Here is a 20,707-nt window from a genome sequence, read left to right on the forward strand (position 1 = left end):
AGAGAGAGAGAGAGAGAGAGAGAGAGAGAGAGAGAGAGACTTTTAGGAGAGATGAAGAAGGGAGAAAATCAGCCTACCATAAGTGTATCTTGGCAACTGTCCTTGGAGGCCAGTACTTGGTATCAATAGTTTTTCCTGAGCTTTAATCTTCAATCTTTCTGTTCTTTTTCAGTTTTGGGCCACCATTATCAGTGCTCTCTGCTCGGCCTTTCACTTCTAACATCTCACTTGAGGACAGTATGATGGCTTGTGGCCTGGAACTGAGGCCTCTCCACTCTAATTGATACTTGGATTTATCTTGATTAACTGGTCAATGTTTTCAATCACCAAGTGAACACGTTTTTCTAGAGTGTCTACTAAATAGTGTCACTACTACTGAAACAAAGGTTAAGGACACTGTTCTTGCTTTTAAAGATCCTCCAAGTGTAGCCTAAGAGACAGAAATCAACACTGATTATTGTTGTGTGATGTGGTAAGTGCTAAGCTCCATACCTACAGAAGGATACCAACAGAAGCACAGCATCTGGCCAAGGGTGAGAAGACAACTTCATAGTAGCTGCAACACGGAGGGAGAGCCAAGAAAAATATGGTAGCTGGAGTAAGAAGTCACTCCGAAGCCCAGCTAAAACATAAGGTCAGAGGTCTATAAATCGAGTTCTTGGGAGCTCTACATGTACCATTTGCTAGGTCTTAGGTTAGATATTCCCCTCATATTTTTATCAAATCTCCTTAGTTCTTATGGCAGAAGTGACTCAGCACATTGGATTCTCATCTTTCCAAGATGATATTGTAAACCAAGTAGGCAGGATTTTAACCCAGGCCTGGATAATTCTAAAATCTCTGCTCTCGTGCTCAACACCATTGTGCTCCCTCTCTGAGTTTCTATGCTTAACAAACATCTCCCCCTCTTAAGAAGACTTCAGCGGTCCTCTTGGCCCAAAAGCACCAAGGAAAGATGGGCCAAAGCGGAGAACCTAGGAACAGAAAAGGAGAATGCAAATCCAGAACACCAAGATGGGACCAGTAAACAAGGTGCTTCATGATTTTCATGAGGAGGACTTAGTCTGAAATGACATGTCCAGGACCAACTTTTAACTCACAATCTTTAGCTCCTCAAAGACAATGAAGAAGGAGAAAACCGAGTGCTAGCATGAGACTATTTGGTTCTATTTGTCTAAAGGAAATCATCCAAACTCCACTTACACACAACCTGAAGCCGAAGACCCATCATAAGAACAAAGAGAAACCCACCTATGCTTATGCCTTGTCCTCAAGCATGACAGAGAAAATGGGTTTTAGCAGCAAGATATATGAAAGAGTGAGAGATATGCATCCTCAAGGACCCCAATATGAGTAACAGCTGCAAGGAAAACGTGGCCTGAAGCGGCATCAACAGCAGCATAACATCTGGCCAGAGGGAGGTGACAGCCCCATTGCGCTCAGCACTGGGGCACTCTGAGAAAGGGCACTGGCTCTGTGTGTGTGATTCCTGCCACAAAAAATAAGGCTCTGCAGTGAGAGGAAAGTGACTAAGATGGTAAATGGTCTGAAAAGCATTTCACATAAGGTGGCTGGAGAGACAGGCATTGCTTAAATTATCTTACAGAAGGTACAAGGTCCCTTAAATTTGTACTTTTTAAAGTGCCCGAGAAAGATCAAATTCCCTGCCTTTGTAGCTAAGGAGGACCAAAGGCACAGATTCGAAGTCTGGTGGGAGAAAAAAAATTAATAACACTATCTAGAAATGAGGCTGGTTCTTGAGTAGTAAGAAGGTTGTCAAAGGAGAGAATCAAGGAATCCTGGGAAAGGATTCAGCTGAGTCCTCTCGGAGGACATCAAAGCTTCAGCTGGAGAAACACAGATAGCTTTCTGTCCCAGTCCTACTGTCATACTGACAGTACCACCTACTGATAGTACCACCTACTGTTGTACTGATAGGACCACAGAAGACAAACTGATAATCCAGAACCAAAGAGGTGGGCCGTGAGTCTGAAGGGCTTATCTTTGATGACACTACCAGCGACCCCACCCACTGGGCTCCTGCACCTTTCCCCATCCCCAGAAGTGGGCCTGGGAATTAGGATGTGACCATACTCACCTTTCTTCTCAAAGTCTACTTTCTCCTCCCCCGGCCGTCCCAGGCTGTCCAGCGTGTGAGGCCCCTGACTGCCAAACTCATCCTCCCGGGAGACATGGTTGGTCCTCCGAGGCGGCTCTTCCTCCTCCTCGTAATCATAGTCGTCCAAGATGGGCGTCTCCCGGATGGGCACGCCGATTACAGAATTGTGGGCTTGCAGCCGCGAGGAGCGGAAGCTCTCCCGGGCCTGGGGTCCGAGCAGCACCGATGGGATGTAGTGGATCTCATGTGTGGCTTCCGTGCTCGCGCTCTTCTGGGGGATGCGGCGTCGCTTCTGCCAGCGCCGCTGTGCGTACAGAGCCACCGTGAAGACCAGCAACAGCAGCAACAGCGCTATGAGGCCACCCTGGAGCAGGAAGAAAGAAGGCAAGCACGTGGGCCAGGGTTCTTTGGACCGCGACACGGGAAGGAGTTTCCCCCTCCATCGCACTCTGCCCAAATCCCTCTTTGCATCACGGAGCCCCAGGAACTGCTGGCCACGGCTTTGAAGCTAGAGAGACAGCTTTTCCAAACCTGGCTTTTTCACTAACATGCTGTGTGAGCCTGGGCAATGCACAACTTCTCTGAGCCTTAATTTCTACAGGCATCAAATGATGCGGAAGGAGCCCTGCTGTTACTTCATGAGGCTAAAATGAGCAGCGCATGATGGTACTTAGAGATGATGGTGAGGGTCGTGCAGCTCCGTGGGAATCTGATCCACGACCCCACCTCCCACCGCTAGTGACCCCAGGAGAGCTGACATGCCCTCTCTGCCTGTTTCTTTATCCCTAGGGTGAGGTAACTGTGGGCTCAGAAACCTTTCATGCATCCTGCTGAACACTCAAGACAGAATCACTACATCAAACATAGTTTCCAGATAGACTGTGCACTTCATTTTCAAAGCCAGTGGTCTCGTAAATCTCTAGCTCTCCAAAAAGGGTCTGTGAGACAATAAGCACTTAAAACATATTTGTCAACAAATAAATGAATACACAGATTTAGGAGTGAATGAAGAAGGACCACTCTGGGGCTTCTTCAACCAGAAGTTTAAGGTGAACTGAAGTTTATTTATCTTTAACATTTTTTTATCTCCTAAATGTTTGAATTTATACATAGAATATTACTTGGAAATAAGCTAATGGTTTTATAAATGTATCTTAATTGATTCATAAAAATCATGCAATGACCTGCTCCGAGTTCCTTAAGAGCAGAAGCACTTCCCAATCGTGACTATATTCCCCCAGGCCCCGGCGGAGGGCATAACGCGGAAGGTCTGGCTCCTCTGGCCTCCCCTCACTGCCTCTGTGCCAGGAACGCCTGCTCTGATCGGGGGAGGCCTTCATCTGCTGTCTGGCTCCCCCTCACTCATATCACAGCTCATCTCTGTGAGGCTGAGGGCTATGTTGTTGGATCCCCATGGTGCGACACGCAGATTCTAGAAGGGAGCCCTCATCACACAACAGAGGGGAGTAGGCTCCGATACTCAGACAGTGAGAAGACCCAGACATAAGCTTCATTTTTGCACTGGTATTTTGTTTGATTCTGTTTTTGTTGTTGGTGTTGCTGGTTTTTTAAAAAATTCTAATGCCCATGTTCTTTCACTTCTACCTGCATGGCCAGTTGCTTCCCTTTGAACAGTTTTTCACTGGGGACTAAGGCAATTCTTGGTAACTAATAAAATGTCACAAAGAAGACAGATGTTAACCCCAAAGCATTATGGGGGTGGGAGGTGACTGTTCTAGGATACCTGTGTGGACCCAGAAGAACTGGTCCACCCACCATGGTCCAGGCATCATGCCAGCTATAGCAGAACTTGAGAGCGAGCTATCTGTGCATTTTTCAAGGTGCTCAGCACAATAAGGCAGAATGTGTCACCATGACTGGGGTGGGCAGTGGCAGGCAGAGGGTACCAGGTGGCAGACAGCAATGGAGCGGTGGCCAGAGCCCTACCTTGAGTAGGCAGTGAGCAAGTTCAGGAGCTCCAAGCAGGTTTTTCCCAATAACACAAATCAAACATAGCTAAGTATCCACATTTATGTATGGGCGTGTATGCATGTGTACACAATTTGTAAAATGTGTGGTTAAAAATGTCCTTGTAGAGCGAGGTGACATGTGAGTTCATGGGGATAGGATACTTATCAGAACTTGGCAAATACACAATGCAGAGACAATTTCAAACACGCTCCCTACAGGGATGTTGTGCAAAGCAAATTCAAGACCAGCTATTTCATTTGTTATACACTGCAGAGGAATTCTAGAAAACCATGCAACCATCTCTGCCCTCTGCCATTCCACCCCAGGAAATTAGATGTAGGATTCAGAAGCAAAGAGCCACTGTCCTCTGGATGCACCTGCCTTGGCCCCAGCTGCCGTCCTGAGCCGCACCTATGTCCACGGTGGTGCACCTGCTCCACACAGGTGCTTTTTACCAGGGACAAGCAGGCAGAGAAGCAGGAACAATGGATTGAGGTGAGCAGAGCCATGGAGTCCAGTATCTGGGCATGCATCAGATCAAAAAAGGGCACCATGGTAAAGAAAACACAGCAGAACAAGAGGGGCACTAGGGAGGGAAGAAAAGACACAGAGAGTGTGTGTGAAACTCAAAAAGCAAGTTAAGAAGAGGCCAAGGCTTGGGGGTGATGTGCTGAGCTCCTCCTGGCTTCAAGGATGACTTAAGTGCCAGTCAATTCCGTGAACGACTGTTTCTGTGACATTGTGAGCTGTACAGACAGGTGGGAGAAAGATCTGAAAATTTCACCAAGCTGTGAGGCTGGGAGTCTGGCAGAGGCACAAGAGGGAAGTGTGTCCCCATCCCTTTTGGAAGCTTCCTTCCTAGAGTCTCTCTAGGCAGACTGCATGCCCCTCCTGCTCAGTTACTGACAGTGAGTCCTGAATTCCCCAGCAGAGCCAAGCAAGGGCGAGAGCAGGAGATGTCAAGGTCGGAATGGTGCGACAGGAAAAACATGTCTGGGCATGCAGCTCCCTTCCTCCCTGCTTGCCGTTGGCTGTGACAAGCGTGTTGCAATATTCTTAACTCCGTGGGCTGTAAGAAGCTCCTCTTAAAATGACACTGGTTGTGCTCAATGTGAAAAGTTATGCTAAGTATTAAATAAGGCAATAAAAGATGGAGTGAGGAGCCTGACACCACTAAGCTGGCACATACCAGCCTCAGTCCTCTAGCCCCTCTATTCTGTCCCAAGCCAAGTCATTTCACTACAGTCTCTGGCTTCAAAAACAAACACCTATTCCCTAGCTCCCCACAGCCTTCAGAATAATGCCTGTCCTTGCTAGCCTGGTTCTCAATGTCTTTCACTGGCTCCTGCTTCCTATTCCTGCCTAGGTTCCCCAAAAGCCTTACTTGGTCTACCCACCAGACCCTGTCCTAGAGCCACAAAATCTGTAGCTTTCTCCCGAAAGGGGATCCCCTCTTATCTTCATGTACTGCTCCTTCAGTCTCAGGAGCACTTTCACTAGCTGCAGTCCATCCAAAAAGATGCCCTTCTGGAATGCCACAAGGGGATGTTATTTGGAATTTTGACCTCTGTGGGTGCTATTAGCTAAGATTCAGTCATTCTGGGTTCTAAATTCAATGACTAGTGTCCTGATGAGAAGAGGACAGAGGGACGCACAGCAAACAACCACGTGAAGGTGAAGAGATGACAAAGGAACGATGTGTCTCCAAGTCAAGGGAAGTGGACAGATCACCACAGCTGGAATGGCATCTCCATCAGCTCCTCCAGAAGAAATGAAGTCTCCTGATATCTCAGTGTTTAATTTCTGGCTTCATGAACTGACCAAGAATAAATTTCTTTTCTAAAGCCACCCACTTTGTGGTAATTGCTTATGGCAGCCCCACGAACCTGACCTACGTAGATCAGCTCATGCAGCCTTCTCAGCTTGGAGATCATTTCTTTGGTCAGTACCTCTATCTTAGGCTGCATTTGCCCAGCTATATTGTGGTGCGTGCACCTGAAAAAAATATATTCTAAGCATTTAGGAGCCAAAAATTTTAACTGGACTTCATTGGAGGAGTACAGATATAGACTTTGTGTTAGCTTTGACCCTCCCCCATACATATGGCCTCTGATCAAACATTTTATGACCCCTTTTGGTTATTCTGACTTTTTTTCCCAACACGGGTAACTTCACCTCATTTGCTTACACATACAATGTCAAAAACTGAAAAATTATGCCATTTTACAGAGAAAAGCATCTCCAAATCACTCCACCAAGGAAGCATTCTGAAGGCTTAAACTCAGAGTGCCACGTAGCTTGGCCTCATTTTAATCTATTTTCCATGTTAAAATATCCGAGCACAGGAGAAGGAGCCAGAGAAAGGAAAGAAAGGGACAATGTGAGAAACGCTTTATTTGACAATGTGTCATTTGGAAACTGATTATTCCTGTCTCTGGCCTTTTTAATATTCCCTCACAACGGCCAAGCCGCAAGGGGATTTGGTATTCTAAGACTGGATTTATAATACTCTGTTCAGCAGTGATAAGAACATGGGCCTTTAATCCTCAGTGCTGTGAACATGCATATTCTCCCAAGTAATGTCCTTCCCTCCTAGCCACTTGTATCTGGTCCCTGGCGGCCAGCTCTGTGATGGCTGTGGATTTGGATCCGCAGGGCATTCCATCTGGCCATGCGCTGAGTGACAGAGCTGGAAGGGTACAGCGCTGGGGCTCCTAGTTCACTGAGAAGTCTCTGTTCAGGGCTCTGTAAAGCTTGGGGATCATTAGAAGACAGCTCAGACTCTCAGTATTACAGGTAGTGGAACTAAGATGCTCAGGGAATGCAAGTGTCTTCCCCAAGGTCACAAAGCATGCGCAGCCGGGGATTGTAGAGGTCAAATATGCAGCCGGCATGTCCTGACAATGTTAAGCAATAATGTGAATCATACAGAATTTGACCTATAAAATAGTTTCGCTGACCTTCCGTTTCTATCCATTCTATGACTGTCCTATGTCCCAGTTTTCATTGTGATAATTTTAATACATGCTGAATGATCTTTTAAGCTTTATCTCTCTTCTTCCACAATTCTCAATTCACCTTCCCTAATATAACCAAAGCACAGCTGGAAGCAGGTCTCCTCCCTGTTGACTAAGTTGGAAGTCCAGCAATTTATAGCTCTTGTGGAGCAGGCTTTCACCTTCATGAATAGCCTAGTTTCAGATGTTTGCTTTTAAGACATTCTTGAGAACCCATAAGGTTTTCTTTTCTCCTGTAAGCATCAGGGTGGCAGAATCAGCTGTTTGTCTTAGAAAGATCAGATTGGATGAGGTAGGGAAACTGGAGGAAGGGCGATCAGTCAGGTAGCTGCCAAATATTGGCTCTGCTTTTCAACTGGTATCTGTTGCACTCTACAGGAGCCATTTGGAACTGGAAACATTTTTGGTTGTCATGACTGAGGGTGAAGGTGCTACTGGGATCCTGCAGGTGAGGGTAAGGGAAACTAAGCCTTCTAAATACACAAGGAGGTCACACGCAAAGAGAATTCCCAGTGCCAACAGTGCAACTATGGAACATCTTAGTCTAAGAGGGAAACAATGATGCCTGAAACTAAGGTGGTAAAGGAGGTTAGCATCCAGGGGTGTAGACAGAACACATACACAGTAGGATGGAGGCCCAGTGCTTGACTGTCAGGGAAGGTGAGGAAGACAATAGTAGTGATGTCTGGATTCTGCCACTGGATTAGAGGGGAACCTATCTTTCTATTAATATTTCCTGGATCACACTCAGATAATTATGCAGGATCTTAACCCATAATCAAAGGAAAAGTTATGTTTATATTCATAGATAACTGATTAACTAAAATAAGACAGACTAAAAGATGATAATAGACCAAAATTTATACATATATATGTACATATTCATATCTGTCAAAATAGTCCCACATCTATCTTTTTGTCTCATTAGCTATATTTGTCGATGTTCCTTTCTTTGCCGCTAGACAGAGATTGGGTGACCTATTTAAGGAAGTCCCATTAAATAAAATAACCCCCTTTTTGTTTTTTAAAGAAAGTTGTCCACTACCTATTATAAACAGTATTTCCTTTCTCAAGATGATGCTAAAAATAAAGTAGAAGCACAGTATGGTTCTCAGGAATATCTTCATCCTCTGACCATGGCTGCCCAATTCAGCCCTCTAATCGCTCTGGGCAAGATCAGTGAAGGAGCCAAAGGGGCTGGGGAGATAGCTCAATGGAATTAATGCTTGCTTGGCAAGTGCAAGGTCCTGAGTTCAATCTTCAGTACCACAAAAAAATAAAATAAAATAAAATAACACAACCGCAGGAGCCAAAGGATAGAGGAGCACCCTGAATCCTATACAGATTTGTCAAGTCAACAGCTGGGGGACACTGAGGCATTGGTGTGTGCCCATGCACCAGTTAGGCAGGCAGCACAGCTGCACCACCTTTTAGTTGTGGTCTTGAGAAGAAACCACTTGAATTTCTTCAGTTTTCTCACCTGTCCTTGTTTGCTAACACCTACGAAGGTTAAGTGAGACTGTATTACATACTACATTTAGTAAAATGACTTGCATCTACTAGAGCTCAGGAAATATTCACATCCATGCTAAGTAAGGAAAGCCTTTCTTCCTAAAAAACTTAGATACGGTGTGGTGATAAAGTTTCACTGTCCCTTCCAGCATAGCACGAAATACTCTCTGTACAGGCTCCCAGCTGATTTCTACTTCAGGTTCCAGTTGTGCGGCTGTGACCATATCCCTTTTCGCCTTTTGGATCAGCTGGCAAAATGAGATGGTTTCTAACAGCCATTCTAGTTCTAATAATCCAGTAGATTAGAAAGACCAAACTGAGTTGGAAGCATTTTTGAACACAGATATGTCCGGTACATGTTGTGACATCTTGCCTGGCACTACCGGTGTGGATGCAGGTAGGAAACCAGGCAGCCAGCTTAACTCACATGCATCTGATTCCACTGCTCCCTCCTGAGTGAAATGCTCTCCCCTTGGGTCTTCCCCTGGCCCTTTATTCCTCAATTCTTAGACACTTAGTTCTCTGAGATCAGCTTCTTCTGGCTGGGTGGACAAGTCCACCAAAGCCTCGAGACTCAGACCTTGTCTGCCAGAGCACATAGCAGGTCATGTGTAGCTCATCCACCTTTCCATCACAGGGCTCGCTGACGGTATTCCTCACCAGGTCTGTGATCAGGGCCTGACACTGGGTAGGCCTCCTCACACATTTACTGTATTCTATACTGTGAAACAGTGAAAGAAGGGACCTTTTTTGTTTTTCCTGTATGAATGAGGTTGGTACAAGGCAACCAGGAGAGCCTCAATTACTTGTACAAAGAAACAATGAATGAATCCATTCTAAATGCAGCGTGTGGGTGGATGACTGAAACACACCTACATCTGTCTGCTGGTCCTCCACATGTACATAATAGAGAGCTGAAGATAATTCACACGAGCCATTTAGCACAAATCAGTGTCCCACTCCAATCCTCAGGTGGCCTCTCAAGTTCTGTCTCAAATCCTACTCTGAAGGATGGATAAATGGAGAGGGTGGAAGAACGTGCATACAAGAGGATTGATTTTTTTTCCCTCTTCTCTGAATCATGGGATAAACACACGAAACTAGGAGATGAGAGGGGAGGCTCTGGCTTAATTTCTTGATTTAGTTATTCAGCAGGTTGAGTACGTGTCTGGAGCAGTCAGACTTGAGTTCAGGCTTTTACTCTGTCACTCACCACTGATGGGACCTTTGGAAAGCTCTGTGGTATATGGTTTCCACACATCTAGTGCAGGAATATCATTCACCAAAAAGAGTTGCAGTGGAAATTCGATGAGATATTGCATAATGTGTCACATAGTTCCTCACCTGAAGGAAGCATTCCACACACAGCTGTCCTTGGCTTCATTGTTATTCCTGTCATTGTTATACCCTGACCCTGGTACGAAAACCTTCTGTGTAGATTTAGGAATACACAGATGTGCCTCTGAAGAGAACACAGTCAATTTGGGGAGACAGATCGGTGAGGAGATAATTGCTGTAAGGTACAGACTGATAAGCTCTCTGCCAGAGGAAAACTGTGAGGAGAAAAATTTCTTGTGGCTTTCAAGTGCAAAGCTTAGAGGAAGTGGGAATGAAAAAGACTTACTTGCAATCCCAGTGAAAGGCAAATTAAAGAGGGCAGGACTGACTGTTCATCCAATCCGGAGGTACACTCATGCTCCAAATGTGATGACGGGCAAGGTTACCCACCAAAGCACAGGGGGGTTGTTGGCTGGGGCTCTGCAATATCACTGACCAGATACACAGCCTCTGCCGGGTGCATTTTCCTGAGCTTCAGCTTGTTCCTCTGAAAGTGGAAGGCAGCAGTCCTCTCCGAACAAGGGTACTGTGAGAATTACACAATGCAGAATAGGAATCCAACACACCAGTGCTCAGTAAAGGATGACCCAGGAGCAGCACCATAAAAGATACCAAGACAAGGTCAGCCCTCATCCTCATTTATGCAGAGATATCATCTGTCCTCACACTTGTTTTATTTCTCAAGGTGGCCACAGAAACCAAGTAAGTTAGGCACCCTTCAATTCTTTTTATCAGATGAAGAAAGTGAGTGCTGTGCCCAGGGTTGTCAAGTCACTTGGTGATAGGCACAAATTCAATTCCAAAATCCAAAGCCCATCTGTGCTGGCTGCCATGGCCACCTGAAATGTACACTATGTCTGCAGAGAGGGAGGCATGTGAGGCCTGGCTCCTGTGCTCAACACGGTGCCCCCTGCAAATGTGGTGCAGGATCCCGGGCCTAGGACGAGATCCCTGATATGGCACCAACCTCAAAACGCAGAGCTTCCCGACATGGGAAAGAGAGCTAAGACTTGAAAGGAAGGCGGAGCTCACTGAGTGTGTGGTTAATATTTAATACAGGTAAAATAATTTCCTAGGAGCCTGCTGGAAGCATAAATCAGACTGATGTTGGCTTCTTTAGATACCCGAGGCAGGAAAATAAAGTTGCATGAGCAGCAGAGAGGAGCAAGGTCTTCCACTAAGACATGGAGCAGCTGGTCCATATTCCCGGAAGAACCCTGCTCTTAACCGCTGTGCCCACAGCGCCTCCACATCTCTTTTTCTCTTCCACATCCTTACTCCCCTGCCATTATATCACACTTTAATGTGTCGATTTGTTTATTACCACAGAGGAACAAGGCTTCTGTTAGTAATAAACAGTTGCGATCAGAAATCTCCCTTATATACCAAGCGAAGCACTCAGTGTGATTTTGATTCTTAATAAATATGTTACGCCTAGATCTACAAATGGATAAGTGAGTGGCCAGACAGTTGTCTCCTTGTGCAGTTGGGTAGCTCCTGAAGGACTCGGTATGAATCATTTCTCAGTCCTGTCTTCAGCCTATAGTACAGGATTACAAGACTGGAAATTTTTTTTTTTTTAATTTTGTATTTGGTACACAGAATCTCACTGTACAGTTTGGACTCCTAGTGATTCTCCTGTTTTTAGCCTCCCTAGCACTGGGATTACAGGAGTGCACCACCATACTCAGTCTCAGTGGCCAGCTCAGTGCACCTATGGGCAGGGCTGGTGCAGCATGTGGTGCCATGGATTGAACCCCAATCCCTGTGCTTGCCTACGCAGGCATTTAGTCTGCTGAACTATCTTGCTGGCCCTGGAATATTCTTAGCAAAAGAAGAAATAATGGCAATTGGTCTCCTCTCACTTCCTGGGGAACGGGTACTGGTTGTAGGGGTAACTAGGAGGCAAATATGGTAACTGGCCAGCTATCTCTGCTTTTGAGCTAAAGAACAAAAATCGTGTCATTCTCATCTTGCTTAGTCGTGTAGTTATAAATATTCAGGGGACGCCAAGCTGAAAGTGCAGATCCTCTAGCGAAAGCAAACAGAAGGGTCACATCTATTTGCTGTTCCTGCGCATATATCAGGATGGAAATGAGGACTTTGAGTAACAGGCGGCACCCGTCATGTAGCTCAGAGGGCACTAAATTTGGGCTCAAATGCTAGCCGGATAGCTGCAGTCTTGGGACAGGCTCTTGGCCTTGACAGTCTTATGGCCACCCTGTTTCACTAGCATTAAAATGATCATGGTGGCAGGTCACCCCGTGTAAGGACCCCAGGGAAAGTCATGTTTATAAAAGCCCTGTATGTGTTGTAGACTGATTTACACACTTCTGTGCTCAGTACAGTGTCACAAAAGAAAAAAGATCCCACTAGGAACCCTCACAGAGGGAACTCGAAGCCACGAGAAAGCTGCGAATCCAGAGGCTTTCTGGCATCTTTGATCCTTCCATCATCCGTCCATCAAGCCTCTTCACACGCTACTACAGATTACACCGCAGGAGTCTCTTTGGGTTCTGTGTTGCTGCCACTTTCCAGCCTTGGCAGAGGAGCTGTCAACTGTCTCGAGGACGTGTTGTGAGGGCCTCGGGATCTGCGCCACAGGGACTGATCAGGGCAACCCCAGACAGGTTTGTTACTGGTACGGAAAGTCAAGTACAAGATGCCAGGTAAGGAGGAGCAAAAACAGAGCAGATTCAATAGGAAGCTGGTCCGTGTAACCCCAGGAGGATGAGGCAAGCTGCTCGGTGTCCAGGATGTGCCCCCTGGGGCTGACCATGGATGCTCCACCCCTCATCTCCACCTTCCAGCTCTGGGTCCCATGACTTCTTAAAAATGCAAAATTCAATATCCTCTGGTAATCGCAAATCAGCAGAGATGTGCTGGCCACCTATCATCTTGCTCTGAATAAACCCTCTCACCTATGGATTACTCTGCATCCTTCCCACCAAGGGGACAAGATGCAGGGGAAGGCAACAGGACATGCTCTTTCCTCATGTGGAGATCGTCTCAGTTGCAACACTGATAACCCCGCTTCCTGGCTCCCCCATGAGTGCTAAACATCTTAAAATCTGTTCCATGAAACTTTGCTGCCACCTGCTACATCTGTAGCCATCCAAGACCCATCCTTAAGCCCAGTCACACACAGGATTCCAAGATTGACAGTGCTCAAGCTTGGCATAAAAGAGTGTGGGAAGAGATCTTCTCCCTGGGGAAGTCCATGCAGTGAAGAGGTGATGGGACATGGAGCCAGGGACAGCAGCAAGGTGGGGTACTCAGAAAGGGAGATGGAAAGGACAGGAGAGCAGAAAGAAAGAAGGGGAAGAGAAGCAGGGGGGAAGTAGAAGAGGGCTTCTGATTCAAAGACCCTGAACATGGTCCAATCCCATTTCTTATTCCTTTACACAGAGCAAAACAGTTTTTATTTTAGTCATGAGATTCATCCTTGTTCTCTGTCTAGGCCCTAAGGCTGTTCACTGAAGCCACGTGTCTGAGGGGGCTTAGGGGGGCCCATCTTGCCTTCAAGAGCACTGGCTTAAGGGTCCTGCCCTCTAGGAAGCAGAATAGACGGGGTTCAGAGGTCTCTGGAAACAGAAATGGAGCGATATCCTGACACTTCCATGGAATTATATAACAAAGACACAGCAGTCATTCAGAGAGTTATTGTGGAAGTACCAGCAAAAGGCGCACACAGGTCCATTCCCAATGCTGCTAGGAGCATTATTTTATTCATCCATGTAATGGGTCTCCTGCTGTCCTCACTTACTGAACTATTTTGAGGATGAAAATTTAAAAGTACTCTGATCAGGGTTAGGGGAAATGCTTCTTCTTAGTGTCTGATTTTTTTTTGAAAAAGGGAAATGGGGCTTTATTTTCCTTCAGGACACGGAGAGAACATGGGGAAGAAGGGAGGCTGAGGGTGGAGTTTGAAGGGGATGTTTAGATGTACCTGAGGAGCTGACTGAGGTCTTCTCTGAGGTGCGAGAAGGGTGAAAGGGATACAGGGACCTCCAAATGACACAGGGGAAAGTGATCTCCGGACCCGAAAGGTACCTGGGACAAGTTCATGTTCTCTAAAATCCAAGAATGAATTTTAGGAACAACCAGAGGTCATGAGCAGAATGTATTTACTGGGGGAAAGAATGCTTCTATCCGAGGGAGTGACAGAAAGGGGGATCCCCATGGTTTTTCCCCTGGGAAGCTCTCTTCCAGGGACTTCTATAGAGGAAAACCATGTGGTGAGGCAGGGCTAAGGTGGTGGAGAACATGGGCCCTCACTTAGGTGGCATGAGGTGGGACAAAGGTGTGGTCAATCAATGAGATTGCAAAGCACCACTGCTCAGGTAAAACTGATTAAATTGGAATCAAATGGAGAAGAGTCATGTAGCAAGAGGGCATGAATATAGGACAGGGGGTTTGGGTTAGTGACTCATTAGGGCTCTTTCAAGGTGATTGATACCTATTTAGAATATCAATCCCTGATGCCCATCCCCAGGGAAGAATGTAGCTACATTTGTTTACTCTTCTGTCTTGAGTCCTGGCCCACTGCAGGGAGTGTGGGTCTCTTCCAAAGTTGCAAAGTCACCTTGTTTTCCTTGTTATCTCTTTCTGATTTTGATCACAAGGAATTCCCCCACACACTCTTTCCTGACAAACGCTCTTTTCTCTTCTCCACTGAAGACTTGGTTTTGCAGTTTGGTCCCTTCTGTCACCCCTTCATTGAGGGAGAAAGTCAGAAGTGCTTTGGAACCACACTCTATCTTCTGGGTAGACCAATCCCCACCAGAGACACTGCTAACACCCAACACTTGGCCTGCCACAGCCTCCAAACTAACTTGCTTCAGAAGTCAAGACAAAACCTTAATCTCCATCTGCTTTATTCCTTCTAATCTCTCAAACTGCTCTGAATCTGGGAGCGGGTAGGGCAGGCATAAGGGGCATTCACAAACCCCATGCCCATTCTGGCATTCCCAGAGTGTTCTCAGTAAATTGTTGTTCTTATTATACTCAACCCAGGAATCCAGTTGCATAATCTTTCTTTGTAGGACACGTTTTCCTTCCCCCCCCCTCTTTCTCTCAGAAAAGCATTTACTTAGTTTTCTCCCTTTTTATCTATTCACTCCCAGAATTTGGACTTTCACTACAGTGCCGCTAGGTGTGGATATTTTTCTTCCTGTTTGTTCCCCAGCCATTGTATTTGGCACTCCGTGGCCCCATTCAATCTGTTGCTCCTTTCTTTGGCTCCGGCCTGAGTCCTGGCACTGTCCCCTTTCTCCCAACACCTGTGCCTGGCTTCTGGGGCTCTTTCTTTGCTGTCAACAGAGAGATTTATGGGGGATGTGTCCTGGGTCCAGGCTGTGTGTTCTTCTGAGAGACAGAGAGCATGCTGGGAACCACTGCTGGAAGACAAACTGGAGGTGCTGTGCCCTGGGAGGAGGCTGTATCTTATTCCCTTGTAGCACACAGAACTGACTCAAAAGCAAGATATTATGAAAGACTACAGAAACCTAAGCCAGAGAAAGCCAGGAACTGGGAACTTAATTCTGTTAATGAGATTCCCAGCAAGTCACACACTTCCCAAAAACCACTTCGCTCATCAGTGGAGTGGCACCAATAACGTATGTTCCCTGACTCCCAAGTTGACTGGGAGGATCAAACGAGGCATGGCACACAAGGAGGCCTTGATACTTATTAACTGCCATGTACGTGTGGTTGTGTGTGACACACAGGTAATTTAAACACTCTCAGAATGGTCACTAGATTACAGAGAAAGACTGAAGCCTGCAAGACAAAATTCTACTCATCCCTTAGAATTCAAATGAAACCTCTGTTTTTGTTTATAGGACTCAGAACCTAAAATAATTGGCTTGATAATTTTTTTCAAGGAAACAGTTAAGTAACGAAGTATCACCGTGTGCAGAGTGGCCACCATTGTGGGCACTCGGAGCGCAGCGAGACTGACCGAACAATACGGCAATTTTGGGTTTTCCATCCCATGTCCACTCTGGATTATTCATGCTCATTAAGGAGGCCTGTGGGAATAATGGCTTAACTCCTTAGATTCCTCAGAAAATACATACAGGTTAATTCATACAAACTGAATGCACCTTTGGTAGCATTCCTTTGTTATAACACGCTGCTTCTATTTGTCTGATGAGCTAGAGATGACTATAAGATTCTCTTTGGACCAGTGGCACCCTGCTAACAATGTTCATACCCCTATCTTTCTGTAACAGGAGGGCATCTTTGGATGGTGCTGTATGCAAAGGCTGGGCTGGGTGTCAAAGGTGGGGCCATGCAGCCAGGCAGAAGGCACGAGGCCAGGGCACATCCCGCTCCTCCACAGTCCATGGCAGGCAGCGGTGCTACCCAGCTGCCTGCCACCAGCCTGAGAAGGGAGCCTGAGGCAGACACGGATTGTGTTTGGGCTGGGGGGTAAGACTAATAACTCAGCAGAGACAGCACAGACGTGCTTGGCATCCAGACCACCTTGCCAGAGTCATGCTACTCTTGCTCCCCCATGCCCTGCCAGGGGCAGCTGAGCCTTCCTGGAACGGCCATGCGCCTCACCTAGCACTGCAGAGAGGCTGGACGGTGGCTGGCTGGAGAACCAGGGGATATAACTCATTCCTCTTGCTCCACTAAAATCTCACTTCAGGAATGTCAGAAACACGGAAACCCAGCACACGTAAGGTGAGCGGACACCGTTAGGGTTGTTACAGCTTTTGAACACTCTCCCTTGAAGAATATTTAATTGGGAACCCATTTCAGAATTTAAAAGTGAGTTGCTCCAGCTTAAGTAGAGTGTGGGGGTCTGAAATTCTAGAGTCCATGGCACAGCCTAAAAAGCAAACAAGCACACGAGCAAGCAAACAAAAAACTCCTCAACTTTGGAAAAAGGATTATCAAGGCTGAGTGAGGACAGAGTTCTCTAAATGAGCCATGGGAGAGGACAGAGTTCTTTAAATCAGCGATGGCCACAGGACAAGGACTAGGACCTGGCAGCTTGGTGGTCAGTTCTAGTCTTGTTCCAACATCCACACAAATCAAAAAAACTGCTTAGATATGTCCACACAGCAGCATTTTCAGGTGAGTTAGGTAAGGAGTGAATATCTGGTATCTTGAGTATCCTAGAAGGAGGAAAGAGTATCACATGGCACTCAATAGCATCAACAAATTAAATATATTATCAAAATAAATTGATCCTTTCTGGAATTGGAAATTAGTGTTAACTTGTCCATTGTACAGATAAGAAAACAAAGAGAATGAACTGCTCACTCCAGGTCACAATGTTAATTTATGGCTGACCCATTGGTAGAACTCAAAAGTGTAACATTCAGTAGAAAAATCTGAGCTTCTCCTTCCCCCTAGAGAAACTGCTTCCCCCATTTAAAAGTGTAACTAGAAGGGCCAATGAGATAGCTCAGCAGACTAAGCACCTGCTTAGACAAGAGCAGGGGCTGGGGTTCAATCCCCAGCACCACATGCTGTGTTGGCCCCACTCATGGGAGCACTGAGCCGGCCCCCAAAACTGGCTGTAGTGGCTCATGCCTATAATCCCTGTGCTGGGGAGGCTGCAAACAGGAGGATCACTATGAGTCCACACTGCATACTGACACCCTGCACAAAATACATTTTTTAAAAAAGTATAACTAGAAACAAACAATATCAAACAAACCATCATCCAATGCAGCCCTGGCATTTGCACAGTTCTCAGGGTTGAAAGGCTTTCACTCCACCCCTACCACACTGGAACATCTTTGTGGTCCATCTATGGGATGAGTGTGAAGGGAACAAGAACTTGTCTTACATGTACAACTTAAGGGCAAAAACATCAGCAATCAGATAAACAGTATTTTATTGCAATATTTTTATAAATCAAAGTAGATACATGCTTGAATTTGGAGGAAATTAATAGAATCCTGTATCTAAAATGAATGTGCCACTCATTTCCACATCCCAACCCTGGAAATCTTTGGGTGCTCCTCCACTGATTTTCACTGACTAGCTGTTAAACTGGAGAGTTTCTCAGGTTAGTTGCAAGGAAACCAGGATGCTGACTCTGGTTTCCAGGATGGTTACAAAGATTAATCTAGCCAATGAGCATGTGGGGAATCCTGACTAGCCAATAACAAATCAAAGACACTTACTGTTGCTACCAAGTTGCCACACAGCAACTTGCCGCTTTCCCAAGTAGAATTGAAGAAACAAAAAGAAAAAGAGCAAATGATGCTCTATTGGCATACAGATAATAAAGATTCTCCAGTATTTCCCAGATGTAAAATATTCCAGAATCCTCAAGGATAAATCAGGGAGGACATTCTTCGTAAAAGCTTAGAATGATGAATCGCTTTACCAACATGCAAATTGAGGTCTAGAAGGTTTATTTGCTTTACTCTAGACCATGCAGCGAGATAGCAGCTGACTCAGGTTCCTGAATTCAAGCTGGTCCCACCTCCACTTGGGCAAGGAAGGGGTCCTGGCATGCTTTCCTGACATGATCCTGGAGGACAAAGAGCAGCCCTGAGTCCAGACACCAAGCTCCATCAGCATTTCCCAAATTTCTGCCCAGTCCAGGCACTGGACTGGACACTGAAAGCACAGAGATTAGTGCAAAGTAGCCTCTTCTCCCCAGGGCATTACCAGTGAGGGAGGGCCAGCAGAGGGAAGCAGGAGAGCCTCCACACATGTTTCTGTAATAAGATCCTTCCCCCCTCTTTTGTTCTTTCTCCCAGGAAAATGGCCCAGAGACAAAAACAGATGTTGGCAACATCTGGGCCACTGTTGTCAGGGCAGCCAATTGGCTTTGGCCTGCCACTGGGAAAAGGAAACTGTTGGCATTAGGAAGAACAATAAAGAGCTAACATTTGCATAGTGCTTTGTTCAGGTTTAAGACACGTCTCTTGTCCACCCCATTCCTGTCTATCAGCCTAAGCGATACCAGCAGAAGCTCCCTAAAAGCCAGGTAGAACCACTCAAATTTCTAAAGAAAGTGAAGCTTGCTGCTCCACATCACAAAGCTCATAGAGGAGCTAGAGCCCAAACATAGAGGTGCAGGATGCTTAGGATGTTCATTCTATGTGCCAACTTCAAACCAGAGGTGGTTGTGCAAAAATGAGTAGAGCTTTTTCTCTGTACATGAAGAAGCCATCTGGTGTGTCCTCACTAGGTCCTGGTGGTCACTGTGTGTGGTTAATGTGCTTACCTTATTTAGTTCTCTCAATACTAGCGATATATATGGTTTTCACCTTCTTTTGTATGCAGAAGTTGGGACAGTGGTTTAGTAACTGTCCATGGTTACAGTGGTAAATAAATGACCTGCTGGTGATGGGGGTGGTGCAGTGACTTAGGCAGAACTGAAACATCAGGTTCTTTGCATTATCCTCCTGCTCAGACTGTGTCACATCCTTGGTTAGTGGCAGAGCCAAGAGTCCCCCGAGTCCCTAACCAGTCAGTTGGGTGTGCACCCTGATAGAAGGCACTGGAAAAGCCTCATAGAGGAGGATGGGGTCTCCAATGGGATTCTTCCAGGACAAAGGAAAGGGCCTTATGGCTTAAGCCATATGAGTGCTTGGCAAGTTCTCATAAGGTTGATGTGGCTGGAGTAGAGTAAGGACAAAAGGAGGACAAAGGCTACAGAAGGCTCAACGCAGAGACCCAAGAAACCAGGCAAGAGGAGGCTGATATGCGGCCGCTCTTCCCTCCACGTAGCCCCTGCAGCCCCCATGACACACAGTGCCAACCCGCCTGCAGCACACATCTGCCCTCAGCTGCTGAGCCCATTTATCATCATTGCTAAGGTTCCTTAAGAGATTTTCTTGAGCTTATAAAAACCTAGTTCTCATTTTGAAAATGAAGGTCTGCAGCCCAGTCAAAGGAAGGGATTATACAGGCTTGCACAGCACAGCACATCAGGGCCTTTACTTCAGCTCTAGCTCGGGTTTTTGGACCCCCCTGGGAGACATTTTACAGTCCTTCCTGTCTTCCACTCTCAGCACTACAGTCTGCACAAGATGAGGATTTAGGCACACACTCTCCATCTGACTGCCTGAGTCCCAGTTACAATTCTCCTTCTCTTCTGAGCCTTTTTGGGCTTCTGCTTTGTCTACCTTAAAAAAGCCACTCAAGATGAGAGGGAGAAAAGGACAATTCTCTCTATGCCATCTGCTCTTTCCAAGCCTTAGGTCATTGAAAGCCAGTGGGACCATCAGTTGTGACATGATCGGAGGCAAATAAACAAAACTCCACAGAGGTGAAATTGTCCTTTTGATGCTTTTTAAAATGGACACAGTAGCTTCTCAGCATCTGCAGGAATCATGAGTTTCTTCTAATGGATTAGCCTGGGTGCAGTTTCAGCTAAAAGAAACACTGACAACTGTTCTCCTGTGATCCAGAAGTGCCTTGCAAAGGAACCATTGGGTTACATTCAAGTTTGAGGTCATTTTGACATTTGTACCACTTCAAGTAGTGAGAGTCTTATGAAGAGGAGTCCAAATACAAATAACTGCAGAACACACAAGTAGGTACATTGGCAGAGTACAATAAGGGGTAACAAGCGGTGGTAGGGACTGTGGAAAGCTAGACAACATGTGAACGTTCTAAAGAGTTACCTGCTATGGGAATTCAGCCAATGGTCACCAGCTAAGAATGTAGACATGTAGACAGACTGTAAGTAGAACATGTAATGTACACATGCATGTACCAGTCTCTCTCTCTCTCTCTCTCTCTCTCTCTCTCTCTCTCTCTCTCT

At 46.1% G+C, this 20,707-nt stretch overlaps 1 protein-coding gene across 3 annotated transcripts in view; it reads right to left on the reverse strand.

Moving 5' to 3' along the window:
- Positions 1-20,707, reverse strand: part of Astn2 (astrotactin 2) — a 1,030,147-nt gene that overhangs the window by 837,483 nt on the left and 171,957 nt on the right. For all 3 annotated transcript variants that reach the window (XM_023701575.1, XM_012516970.2, XM_023701576.1), the window contains exon 3: positions 2,099-2,483. In XM_023701575.1, the coding sequence (XP_023557343.1) occupies positions 2,099-2,483 (385 nt within the window). The remainder of the gene's footprint in view (positions 1-2,098; positions 2,484-20,707) is intronic.

This window comes from Octodon degus, unplaced genomic scaffold, assembly GCF_000260255.1.
Source record: "Octodon degus isolate 3935 unplaced genomic scaffold, OctDeg1.0 scaffold00137, whole genome shotgun sequence".
NCBI lineage: Eukaryota > Metazoa > Chordata > Mammalia > Rodentia > Octodontidae > Octodon > Octodon degus.